General features: G+C 36.4%; 2 protein-coding genes across 3 annotated transcripts; both read left to right on the forward strand.

Annotated features, from left to right (window-relative positions):
- Positions 1–1430: 1430 nt before the first annotated feature.
- LOC110935722 (constitutive photomorphogenesis protein 10) lies at positions 1431–5818 on the forward strand. 2 transcript variants are annotated; one of them, XM_022178075.2, is made up of 5 exons: positions 1431–1570; positions 3796–3986; positions 4087–4160; positions 4632–4782; positions 5239–5818. In XM_022178075.2, exons 2-5 carry the CDS (start codon positions 3806–3808, stop codon positions 5334–5336), a joined length of 504 nt encoding a protein of 167 aa, XP_022033767.1. In that variant the 5' UTR covers positions 1431–1570; positions 3796–3805; the 3' UTR covers positions 5337–5818. The 2 variants fall into 2 exon arrangements, with proteins under 2 accessions (XP_022033767.1, XP_035845610.1); XM_035989717.1 differs by lacking the exon at positions 1431–1570 and adding an exon at positions 3451–3537.
- A 1607-nt stretch (positions 5819–7425) lies between these two features.
- Positions 7426–11667, forward strand: LOC110935723. Its single transcript, XM_022178076.2, has 8 exons — positions 7426–7595; positions 8734–8857; positions 9230–9314; positions 10025–10103; positions 10187–10300; positions 10384–10496; positions 11119–11229; positions 11378–11667. The coding sequence occupies exons 1-8, from the start codon at positions 7490–7492 to the stop codon at positions 11495–11497; spliced, it is 852 nt and encodes a 283-aa protein (XP_022033768.1). The 5' UTR covers positions 7426–7489; the 3' UTR covers positions 11498–11667.
- The last annotated feature ends 535 nt before the right edge of the window (positions 11668–12202 follow it).

The following is a 12202-nucleotide window of genomic DNA, read 5'->3' on the forward strand; positions in this document are numbered from 1 at the left end:
AATAGTTTAGTTATAGAGTAAACTGTTATTTTGGTCCCTGTGGTTTGGGCACTTTTGCCATTTTAGTCCAAATCTCAAACTTTTTAAATCTGGGTCCCTGAGGTTTCAATTTTGTTGCCATTTTAGTCCAAATTTCAAATTTGGCCAAATACCCCAATTTAAACCCACCTGTTTTGTCCTTTTGCTCAGGGGTATTTTCGTCATTTTGGTCATTAAAAAGTTTGAGATCTGCACTTCATTAACATCAGATCTGCACTCTCTCTCAACACCCCTTTTCTCATCGAAACTACTCTAGCCAAACACCACAACCTCTACCACCACCGCCATGACCCCCACCGTCACCTTCACCACCCCCTGTCACTACCTATCCCCATTGCTCACCACCGTCGCTGCTTACCACCATCAATAACGTCCTTCCTACTGTCGATTAAAAAACGGTTTCATTTTGTTTGATTTGGGGGTTTCATAAATGAACATGCATGTATACATGCACACACAAGTTATAGTGTATGCATTCTGCAATCTGCAGCAGCTATTGACTTTGATTCCAGGGTCAAACTCTCGGCTACCCTTTCTCACCTCTTTTTACTCTTTCACCCTCCCTGTGTGTATCAACATCGCCTTGAATCAGGGCCATTCCCTTCAATTCACCCAACAAGAATCCCGTTCTCCCACCTTCCTTACTACTACCCCTGTCACTACCTATCCCCATCGCCACCACCGCCATGACCTCCACCGTCACCTTCACCACACCCACCGGCGACAGATCTGGATTTAGGGTTTCGAGAGAGATGGAGATTGGGGATTCTGTCGTGGTGGTCCGATGAAAACAGAGGAGTGCGGGTGTTAGAGAGAGAGAGAGAGAAGGGAGATAGACAAGGGGTGGCGATTGACCGGAAGTGGATTAGTTGCTGGTGACCGGAAGTAATGGTGTTAGAGAGAGAGAAGAGAGAGAGAGCGCTGGTAAGCTGGTGTTAAAGAGAGAGAAGGGAGAGAGACAAGGGATATGTGAAAGATCTGTTGAATGATCTGTGAAGTTCTTGTAAAGATCTGTTGTGAAGATGAATCTCAATATTCTAAATGATGTTATGAAGTTCTTGTGAAGATCTGTTCAATCTCAATATTGTCCTGTTCATCATCATCATTTACAATTTTGTTTTTCCACATCTGGGTTTTGTGAAGATCTGAGAGAGAGAAGAAGAAGATGAAGATATGAGAGAAGACAGAGACAGAGAGGTATGTTATAATAATTACAAATGACCAAAATGCCCCTTAATAAAAGGACAAAATAGACATGTTTCAACAGTCAAAAAAGGGGGGTTTTTGAATTTTGAACTAAAATGATAATAAAAGTGAAACCACATGCACCTAGATTTAAAAAGTTTGAGATTTAAATTAAAATGGTAAAAGTACCCAAACCACAGAGACCAAAATACCAAAATTGCAGTTTAAAAAAAAGGGGCTAATCCTTATCTCAGAATCCAGAAAAACACGTAAGCAGCGTCATACGGCTAAAAACTGAAAACAAGGAGCTCGGCTGATTCAGATCTTGGCGCGGCTTCTTGATCGGGTATTCATAATAAGATATTTATGTTTAATTAACAATTGCTAGGCTTCAAAATCTTGCTAATTTTCTATATTGCAAATCGTTTCACTGTTTTTTTCTGTTTGATCGATTATGTTTCTGATGCAAAACTGTGTCGTTTTACTGTAAATCGATGATACAAACATTTTGTCTATATTTTGCTGTTTGTAAATTGTGGGTGTCGCCTTTTAGTTTAACATTTGATGCTTAATTAGTTATGCTTTACCTATAACAACCTTAATTGCTGTTGTAGAAACATTAATCAAACTGACTGTATTTCAAAACCTAATCTTAAAATTCAAGAAAGAGTTAATAGCCAAAATGGTCCCTGAGGTTTGCTCACTTTTGCCACTTTAGTCCAAAATCCCAAATTTTTAAATCTGGTCCCTGAGGTTTGCATTTTGTTGCCATTTTAGTCCAACTTTTAAAAACCCATTTTTTTTACTGTTGCAACCAGCCTATTTTGTCCTTTTGCGCAGGGGTATTTTGGGTTCTTGATCTGAGTTTGTTATGATAACTCATAAAAATGACCAAAATACCCCTGCACAAAAGGACAAAATAGGCTGGTTGCAACAGTCAAAAAAGGGAGTTTTCGAAATTTGGACTAAAATGGCAACAAAATGCAAACCTCAGGGACCCAAATTTAAAATTTTTAGATTTTGGACTAAAGTGGCAAAAGTGAGCAAACCTCAGGGACCATTTTGGCTATTAACTCTTCAAGAAATTACTAGTACAAGTAAAATATTTTTAAGATGAATGGTTGGGCAGACTTTGTCAGTATGTTTTTACTTTAGACTAGCCGGTGTGGGGCGTTGGTTGGGGTGGGGGATGCCAGGCAACGCTGGCTAACCCACACTGTGCCAACGTTGGCCACGGCGTTGCCCCTCTAGCGTGGCTTTGAAGCGGCGTTGGGCGGGGGAGGTCTGAGGTGGCTGGCTTGGATTGGCTGGTGAGAGATAAAAAAAAATATAAAAAAATCAACATGGCACCCCAACGCCGCCTGGCCAAGTGGTTAATCAAAATATGATGTTTACAAATCACCTGATCTTTAAACACACATGTAAGTACTGCAAGTGTTACCTACTTACCTGACTGCAAGAAGCGGCTATGAGTCGCAATGTAGCGACATTTGACGAAGGGGCGGTCAGATGGAGAGTAGCAAAATTGTTTATTTCATAACTAGATTATTCTGTGAATAGCATGTTCTTTGTTTGCAGGTTTTTTTTTAGCATTTAGCTTTTGGGGGGGGGGGGGGGGGGGGGTTTAGGTTTTTTTTTTTTGGGGGGGGGGGGGGGGGTGGGGGTTAGTTTTTTTTAGGTTTTTTTAGCTATTTTAGGTTGTGTTCACATTGGTTCTCACAATAAGGGTGGTTCTCGCATGAGCCCCTCCCTATATATATATATATATATATATATATATATATATATTGGTTGACATTAGTAGTGAAGGTTTAATGCTTAAACCATAGTTATTAAAGGGAGCGCCTAGGCGCAAATAAAGCCCCGGGCCCAACAAATCGCTCTAAGTGCGCCTCGCACATTAATAACTACGCTTCATGTCATGGTTATTAAAGCGAGCGCCAAGGCGCGCCTAGGCGCAAATAAAGCCCCGGGGCCAACAAATCGTCCTGAGTGCGCCTCGCGCCTTTAATAACTATGGCTTAAACGTAATTAAAGTCATTATATTACATTTTTATAAAACAATGGTTTTACAATTTTTTATAAAACAATGGTAACAACAGGAGAAACATTTTGGGATTGCCTTTTAAGTCAATAAGTTAAAGTAGCTCCAAAATAAGCTAACCCAAACACCCTTTGAAAATAGAGTCCAGGAATAGAATTAAGAGCAAGTTTTTTTTTTTTTTTTTTTTTTTTTTTTTTGTAGTACATTTCTTGATGCTGCTGTTGCCTCCCCTGCTACTAGTTTCTTGCTGATCAGGTTCAGTATGTGATGTATGTCAATCTTTTATTATGTTGCTGTTGATCTTATAATATGATCTGTTTGGTATGTGTGTTGATTATGCGTATATAGTCAAATTTTAACATGGCCCGTTTCGACCTGTACCTATTATTATTATCAAAAGTTCAAAACCCATTTTGACATGAGCCAAAATGACACACTGTGACCCGAACCGACCTGTTACCACAGCTGACCCGACCCACTTCTTGTGTTGAATTCGATTTAAGTTAATTGAATGTGAACAACTGCAGCCGGTGCTCGATGAACAGTGGGAGTTTGAGTGGCGGTCGGTCATGGCCGTCACGAACATCTTTAACCTCATCGGGAAAGAGGATACAAAAGGAAATGTCAGAACTCAACACGGACCCACCTGTAGACTGCTCCGCGGGTCCCAAAGGCGATAACCTCTATCACTGGGTCGCCACTCTCTTTGGTCCACAAGGTCAACCCGACTGTTCATCTACAAAACTTCTTTCACCTTTTGTTGTAGTTTCTTGATTCGGTTACTAAATTCATTTCCTTTCGATTATTTATTGTTGTAGGAACACCTTATGAAGGCGGAATATACTTTCTTGACATAACGTTTCCAGCTAATTATCCTTATAAGCCTCCAAAGGTTTTTCCTTTTTTAAAGTAAAACGCCATTTTCGTCCCTGTGGTTTGGCCTGTTTTGTGACTTTCGTCCAAAGGTTTGTTTTTCCGTATCTAGATCCAAAAAATTTGAAATCTTGCGATTTTCATCCAGCTCGTTAACTCCATCCATTTTTCTTCGTTAAGTCAAGTGTATTCCATTCCCTCTTTTTTGTTAACTTAAAGGGTAATTCAGTCTTTTTCACTTTATGTACAAGCATTTCGCATAATGTACAAGTATTCAAAAGTCCGAATTGCCCTCTAGCTTAACAAAAAAGACGAAGATACCCCCGACTTAACGGAGAAAAATGGATGGAGGTAACAAACCTTTGGACGAAAGTCGCAAAACTGGCCAAACCTCAGGAACAAAAATGGCATTTTACTCTTTTTTCTAGTGAAATTTTTTTGTTTTTTAAATTTTTTTGGTACATGATTGATTCAAGGTCTTTGGGTGCAGGTTGTGTTCAAAACGCGTATATATCATTGCAATGTTGATTCAAGTGGCAATGTTGGCTTGGATATCCTTGACGAAAACAGTTGGAGTCCCGCTTCAACGATTTCAAAGGTGCTACATGATTTGAGATCGATCTTTACAAACCCGAACCCGTGTATGTATTTCATCCTCTTTAAAATGATCCATTGATTTTCTTGAAAGAGTAAAGTGTCATTTTCGTCCCTGAGGTTTGGCCGGTTTTGCGACTTTCGTCCAAAGGTTTGTTTTTTTGCATCTGGATCCAAAAGGTTTGAAATCTTTCATCTGACCCTTTAACTCCACCCATTTTTTAGCGTTAAGCAGGGGTATTTTCATCCTTTTACCTAACTTAATGTTAAATAAATAAATAAACAAATAGGTAAAAGGATGAAAATACCCCTGACATAACGTTAAAAAATGGATGGAGGTAACGGGACGGATGAAAATGGCAAGATTTCAAACCTTTTGGACCCAGATGCGAAAAACCAAACCTTTGGACGAAAGTCGCAAAACCGGCCAAACCTCAGGGACGAATATGGCATTTTACTCTTTTTAAAATTTAGGTTAGTTTGACGATGTTGAATTGATGCAGATAAACCGCAAGTGCCAGGAATTGCTCACTTGTTCTTGGTGGATAGAGTTAAGCATGATGCACTTGCAGCTGAATGGACTCAAAGATTTGCAAAGTAGAAGTCGAGCATTTAAGAAACTCATAGTTTGTAGGTATGAATGTATAAAGAGTAAATTACTTTTTGAGTCCCTCTGTTTTATTGGTTTTAACCACTTGAGTCCAAAATTAAAAAGTTTAACGCCTTGAGTCCCTAGCCATTTATTTTATAACGTTTTAAGTCCAATTTTGTTAATTTTATAACGATTTGAGTCCAAAAAATTGGACTCAAAATATTAAAATTTGGACTCAAAAGGACTCAAATGGTTAATAAAAATGCTTATAGGGACTCAGGTCGTTAAACTTTTTGCTTTTGAACTCAACTAGTTAAAACCACTAAAACATAGGGACTCAAAAAATAATTTACCCATGTATAAAAATCAGCATTGCTTGATGAGTTTCTTGTATATGTATGAGTAAATTACATGAATGGTTTGCGGTTAGGCCATGTTGTAACTTTAGTTATTCTTGTTATTAAAACCGCATAAGTTGCCATTTTTCCGTGTATTATACAACATGTTCTCAACATATAAGAAAGTGAGAACGTCGAGTAACGGGCCAAGCCGCTAAAATATCTAAATTAGTGATAAATCCTCTTAATGTAACGAATCCTATAGACAGTCCATCGACCATCTATTCCTAATTTCCAAATGGAATAAAAAAAATTGATCCATTTATAGTCCTCTACTAGTTGGATTAACGAATCGTCCAATTAGAAATGATAACAGAATACATAGGTTGTTAGAAGTTCTTAACATGCATGTAACACCACAAGATGCTTAACTTAAAGTTTGAAAGGTACAACTCATATGTATAGCAGTTGGATTAAAGTGTTCTCCTTATGAAGATAAAGTGTAATTTAAGGACATTGTTTGGCTACAAAACATCACCATGTGCTCTCCTATAATAGAGTTGTTAAGGCATTTACAAGAAGAAATAGACAAACATAATCATTTACAAAAGTATTATGAAAATATTTATAAGTAACGTGTACTATCAAAGTCATTAACATTTGTAATACGGAGATGATATAGTTTATAAGCCACTAAGAGGGTCAAATGACACAAACCACTTAAAACAAGCGCTAAACTCGAATTAGCCACCATCACTTTTTGTTGCGCATATTTTTTTTGGTCATCTGTGCATATATATAGCTTACGTTTTGTATTTTGCATGCATAATTAGATATTTTTTTGAGTAAATTGCCATTTTAGTCCCTGAGTTTTTGTCCAAATTGTCATTTTAGTCCAAATAGTTTTTTTTTCTCCTCCGGGTCCCCGACTTTTCCTTTTTCTTGCCATTTTGATCACATTGCCTAACTTAGTCTAAAAACCAGGTTATAATCAGGGGTATTTTTTGCATTAAATTATTATGAGATTTAAAAATTATGTTGTAAACTACCCCTGGTTATCACTACACAACAGTTATGCAAATGATACCACTGGTTATAACCAAAATTTTAGACTGAGTTAGGCAATGTGATCAAAATGGCAAGAAAATGAAAAAATCAGCGACCCAGAGGAGAAAAAAAACTATTTGGACTAAAATGGCAATTTGAATCAAATCTCAGGGACTAAAATGGCAATTTACTCTATTTTTTTGTTTTCTTTTGTTGTGTAAATAGACTACTTTTAAATATCTATACAAGTAACTTTCATTATTGTTTTAAAAAAAATTATAAATTCAAGCGTTTATATAGTCGGACACTTATTCTCGAACTGTCGATATTTATATCAGTTCATACTCTCGTTTGAAACCAGTTTGGACACAAACCAATTTGAAAAATTGGTGTCAACCCGACCCAAACCGATTCATATAGGGTTTAAATATTTTTCTCCATAACCAGTTTATACCTCAAATTGGTTTCGACTCAAACCTGTTTTGACCAAAGTTGACCAAACCGATTCAATTTACAAGCCGAACCGGAAACCGAAATGTACATGTGTGTATAGGACTTTGACCCAAACAAACCAAAAGTCAGATTCTACGATTTTTATAAGAAATCTTTATTAAAAAAATATCTTGATATAGATTGTGTCCTTTTGTGTGTGACAAAATCACACCACACAAAATTTCACAAATTGTTTTCCACACTTAAAAATTATGAAGATATTTGTTGAAGATTTGGTTGTTATCCCTTTAAAACTGGAATGTTGCACACCAACTGTTTGTAAAAATGTCTACAACAAGTGCTCCAATCCTCCAGTCATGGACTCAGGTTGTATCACCTCCTTGTGCTGCATCTAGTACCAATTTCACTCCTTCAATTGCTAATACTCATGGTATACTATTTTTCCCTTATGATTGATTCATGTTCATATTGTAATTTAATGATAATGTTCTGGATGTGGGGTGTTCATCTGTTCGGATATCGGTTTATTCGGTTTTGAATTTCTTTTGGGCTTAAACCGAAAATGGAACCGATCCGAGTTAACCAAATTCAACCGATTATAGCAATTTGTTTGGTTTATTCAGTTCGGTTATTATTCGGTTTGGTTATCTGAATAAGCAAGATTTGTGAAACCGAAAACTGAATTCACAATTTAGGTACGGTTAGGTACGGAACCAGAAACTGAGTTCTCACCCCTATTCGGTTATGGAGCGGTTCGTTTTAACGGTTATGCGCACTGTTTTTTTGTTCACGAGACGCAATTTAGTTATATAAATAGTGAATTTCAAGGATTGTCCTTTATTATTATACCCATTTTCAGGCACTGTCCTTTATGTTCAAAATTGATGAGTTTTGTCCTTTTTATGTTTTCATATCATACACGTTTTGTCCTTTAGGCCTAACCTAGTTAGTTTTTTCAGTTAAATTTGGTCATATGCTTTGCACATGAGGGCATTTTTGTCAATTCAAAGGTTGCAGAAGCTTTGAGCTGTAAATCTGCCGTTGAACTTACCTTTGAATTGACAAAAATGCTCTCATGTGCAAAGCGTATGGCCAAATTTAACTGAAAAAACTATCTGGGTTAGGCCTAAAGGACAAAACGTGTATGATATGAAAACATAAAGGACAAAACTCATCAATTTTGAACATAAAGGACAGCGCCTGAAAATGGGTATAAAGATAAAGGACAATCCTTGAAATTCACTCTTATTTATATTTCTCGTATGTTTCTAGCATCATTGTCATTTACTCAAAATTTAGACATAAACAAGCTTTATATTATGGTTTAATATCTAAATAAACTATATATGCAACCTAAAACGCTATATGTACAACATCCTGATGCACAAATCCATCACCCGTACAAAAAACGCGCCTCAAGTCTTTTTTTTTTTTTTTTTGTGCGAAAATCGCGCCTTAGTCTAAAGCGAGCACCCTTACCTGAGGCGCACTTTTTAAAACTCAGCAAATAATAAATTAATTTACTATATATTATCTGACATAGTTTATAAATTGTAATTAACCTGCAGGTATCAAAAGTTTCATGGGTTCTCCCTTACAAGAACATCAAAAATGGAAGAATTCAGTTAAGCCAAGAAGGAAGATAAGGGCTGCAGCCGTCATCGCTGCACCTCCAGCTGAGGAAGTTAAAGAGTATGTTTTTTGAATTTGCCGTCTTGGATATATAATTTCATAATATTAATATCAAGGTGTATACAATCACTCTTGTGTATTTTTCTACATGTTTTCATGTGTTTACTGTTTCATTTAAGTCGCTGTAAGCAGTGGCGAAGCTTGAGATTTCCGACGGGGGGGTCGAAAACGTATATATCCAAAAATTTCTATAGAACCGGGGGGTCGAAAACGTATATACCCAAAAATTTATATACGGAAGCTACATATATAACAGTAAACCCTAAACCCTAACCCCCCCCCCCCCCCGGCCTCTTTTAACCTGCGACACTGGCGTAAGTCGTTTGTTCAATATTATTTCCTTACCGCAAAAATGTTGCTTTTATGTTACAGATTTTTGCTTCCCTCGTGGGCTGATTTCGACATTGGGAAAGCTCCAGTTTACTGGAAAACAATGAATGGCCTTCCTCCTAGTTCTGTAAGCTTATTGCCATTAACTTTTATTAATAATAAAGAGTAAATAGTAAATACCATTAAAAACCAACATGCGTTCTAATGTTGTACCGTATATTAACGTCCCTAAACTTGTTAAAAATACACGAAAAAGTCCCTTAACACAATTTCATTATATTTAAGTCCCTAAAATAATGACTTATCACCTCTTAAACTGGTCAAAATTTGAATCTTTTTTTGCACAAAAAAATTGTACCTTCTTGTTTTGACCGCTTTAAGAGGTAACTAGTCATTATTTTAATTTTTTTTTTTACAACTATGTGCATTTTAGACAAGTTTAGGGACTTTAATATATTAAAATTAGCTAGAGAAACTTTTTCGTAGGGCTGGCAAATCGTGTCTTAGCAGGTTTAACAGGTATCTGATAACGCGAACAACAAAAATTTTAAACATGAATACGACTCGTTTAACTACTTTATATCTAATGTCTATAAGACAGATGTATATTTTATGCACCTAGAAGGAGAAATAATGGATCCTAACTTTTATATTTTGATTATTTTTAAAAATGTAAAAAATCACATGGTGTACTTTTCTGTTATCGTGTCTTAGCAGGTTACCTACAGGTTACCTATTGTCAGTCCTACTTTTTCGTGCAAAATAAGAAAGCATGTTGGTTTTTTACAGTATTAACCCAAAAAGATGGGATTATGAATCTTTTTGTCAAATTCTCAGGGAGAGAGGTTAAAATTGTTTTACAATCCTGCTGCTACCAAACTTGCTCCAAATGAAGAATACGGGATCGCTTTTAATGGTACTTTTTTCGTCATAAACCCCTTATAATAACTGTTACAGATTATGGAAGTATGATATTTTATATATAATTTTTTTTGGTAGGCGGGTTTAATCAACCAATCATGTGTGGTGGTGAACCAAGGGCTATGCTTCGTAAAGATCGTGGCAAAGCCGACCCTCCTATTTATACCATCCAAATATGCATCCCCAAACATGGTAACATTTTGTTTCTTTTTCTAACAGCTCTTTTATAGTGTTTGACTTTTTGTTTCATCGTTTGACTTTTACTGTAATCGCAGCCGTGAACTTAATATTTTCGTTCACAAACGGGACGGATTGGGATGGTCCTTATAGACTACAGTTTCAAGTGCCAAAAGCATGGCGTAATCGAGACCTAGATTTCTTCAATCGGGTAAATAAATCTCGAGTGTCACTTTACCATTTTATCGTTATATTATTTCATCTTAAATGCTATGCAGTTAATGCGGTTAAAAATCAGATATCGGTCAAGGCCGATATTTGAGATATAGGTTTTCGCGGTGGGATATCGGTAGTTTTAATATCATGCAAAATTTATATATATAGCAATTTAACACTAACAATTTAGTATACTCCCCTACCATTAAAAAATTAACCTTTTGCAACTTGCAAATCACTAACATTTGTAGCAAGTAGGAACTGATTAAGACTTAAAACACCAACATTTAACTACCAATTAACTATTAAGACTAAAAACACTAATAGCAGCAATAAGAAGAAAGACGAATGGTAGAACTAAAGAAGAAAAGTACGGATATCTGGAAAATCGGTGATATATCTGTCATTGGTCAATATCGTCACTAATATCGGTACCGATATTTGACACCGATATTTTACATGGGGACCGATAACCGGTATATCGGTGATAGATAACCAATATATCGGTGATATATCACCGATATTAATTGCATAGATCATTATAACATTTCATCTTAAATGTCCTTTTAAACCCTAAACTCTAAACGCTAAAGTGTTTTTTCTAAATAATTATTTAGGGTCTCACCGAGGAATTGAGCAGAGAAGGTGCGTGCGAAAAAGCGATCTTTCCCGATACAAGCATTGTGATCGATAGATGTCAAATAATGGGTAACTTGACTCTTGAAGGGGTAAGTATAAAAAAAAAAAAAAAAAAAAAAAAAAAAAAAAACTAACCTTTCCAACAAACTTGTATTTTATTGGTAATTTTATCTGTTAATAATCAGAATTTGTCAAACAAACACAAACATGTAACTGTGTGATTAATACATGTTGCAGGGCGATCGCTGTGAACTTGATCTGGTGTCAGGGTGTTTAGATCCCGAGTCTCCCGAATATAACCCGCTTGCAAATGTAGATGATGGATCCTGCCCTCCATACTCAGATTCCGAAGATTAAGATTACGGCTTTTTCTTCGTTCATTTGATATACAAATCTACTTTTAGAAACTTGTTCATTGAACTCATAGTTAAAAGAGGTTCTTGTTCATTGTTACGCCTCTTTTTGTTAATACAGTTGTATACAATATACTTTTGGGAAATACGATTTTTATCGTTTACTGTAGATAACATAATTTCGACCTGTTTTACTTGTCAATGGTTTAATGCCAGTTGTGTTTTATTTGTAACGGGACGAATATATGAAATATATTAACTAGAAGGTCTGGAAATTTTATTCTTAATCCATATAAGTCCTATATAGTCTTCCTAATCACATTTAACGTAAAATTTAGCGTGTAGATAAGATTAATAGATTGGACGAAAAGTGTTACAGTTCAGTCCAGACAGCTCGTTTTGACACGCAGCAATAATCAGGCAAGTTTTGAAATCAGGTGTTGGGTTAGAGAGGCTCATTGTGTCGCATCACAAGCCTTGAAAACTGTTCGGTTTAGGTTTAGAACTGGTTCAGGATGGGTCAAACATTGTCAAACCCGGGTTTTGGTGAAACCTGTTCGGGTTTCAACCCGGTTTTTAAGGGGGGAAGGATTGGGTTTGACTAGGTTCGGTTCGGGGTTTGACCCGTTTAAACCTGTCTCAAGGTATAGGGTTACAAACTGATTTTAACCCTATGGTTCTGTTCGGGTTCAAAACCGGGTTCAGCTCC

This window comes from Helianthus annuus, chromosome 4, assembly GCF_002127325.2.
Source record: "Helianthus annuus cultivar XRQ/B chromosome 4, HanXRQr2.0-SUNRISE, whole genome shotgun sequence".
Taxonomy (NCBI): domain Eukaryota; kingdom Viridiplantae; phylum Streptophyta; class Magnoliopsida; order Asterales; family Asteraceae; genus Helianthus; species Helianthus annuus.

What these genes read in the sequence shown, in the direction of transcription:
- LOC110935722 (XM_022178075.2), top strand. Translation starts at nt 3,806, where the DNA reads ATGAACAGTGGGAGTTTGAGTGGCGGTCGGTCATGGCCGTCACGAACA. An exon ending in CACTCTCTTTGGTCCACAAG is followed by an intron (nt 3,987 to 4,086) that starts GTCAACCCGACT and finishes TTATTGTTGTAG; the next exon opens with GAACACCTTATGAAGGCGGA. An exon ending in ATCCTTATAAGCCTCCAAAG is followed by an intron (nt 4,161 to 4,631) that starts GTTTTTCCTTTT and finishes CTTTGGGTGCAG; the next exon opens with GTTGTGTTCAAAACGCGTAT.
- LOC110935723 (XM_022178076.2), top strand. Translation starts at nt 7,490, where the DNA reads ATGTCTACAACAAGTGCTCCAATCCTCCAGTCATGGACTCAGGTTGTA. An exon ending in TTCAATTGCTAATACTCATG is followed by an intron (nt 7,596 to 8,733) that starts GTATACTATTTT and finishes ATTAACCTGCAG; the next exon opens with GTATCAAAAGTTTCATGGGT. An exon ending in CCAGCTGAGGAAGTTAAAGA is followed by an intron (nt 8,858 to 9,229) that starts GTATGTTTTTTG and finishes TTTATGTTACAG; the next exon opens with ATTTTTGCTTCCCTCGTGGG.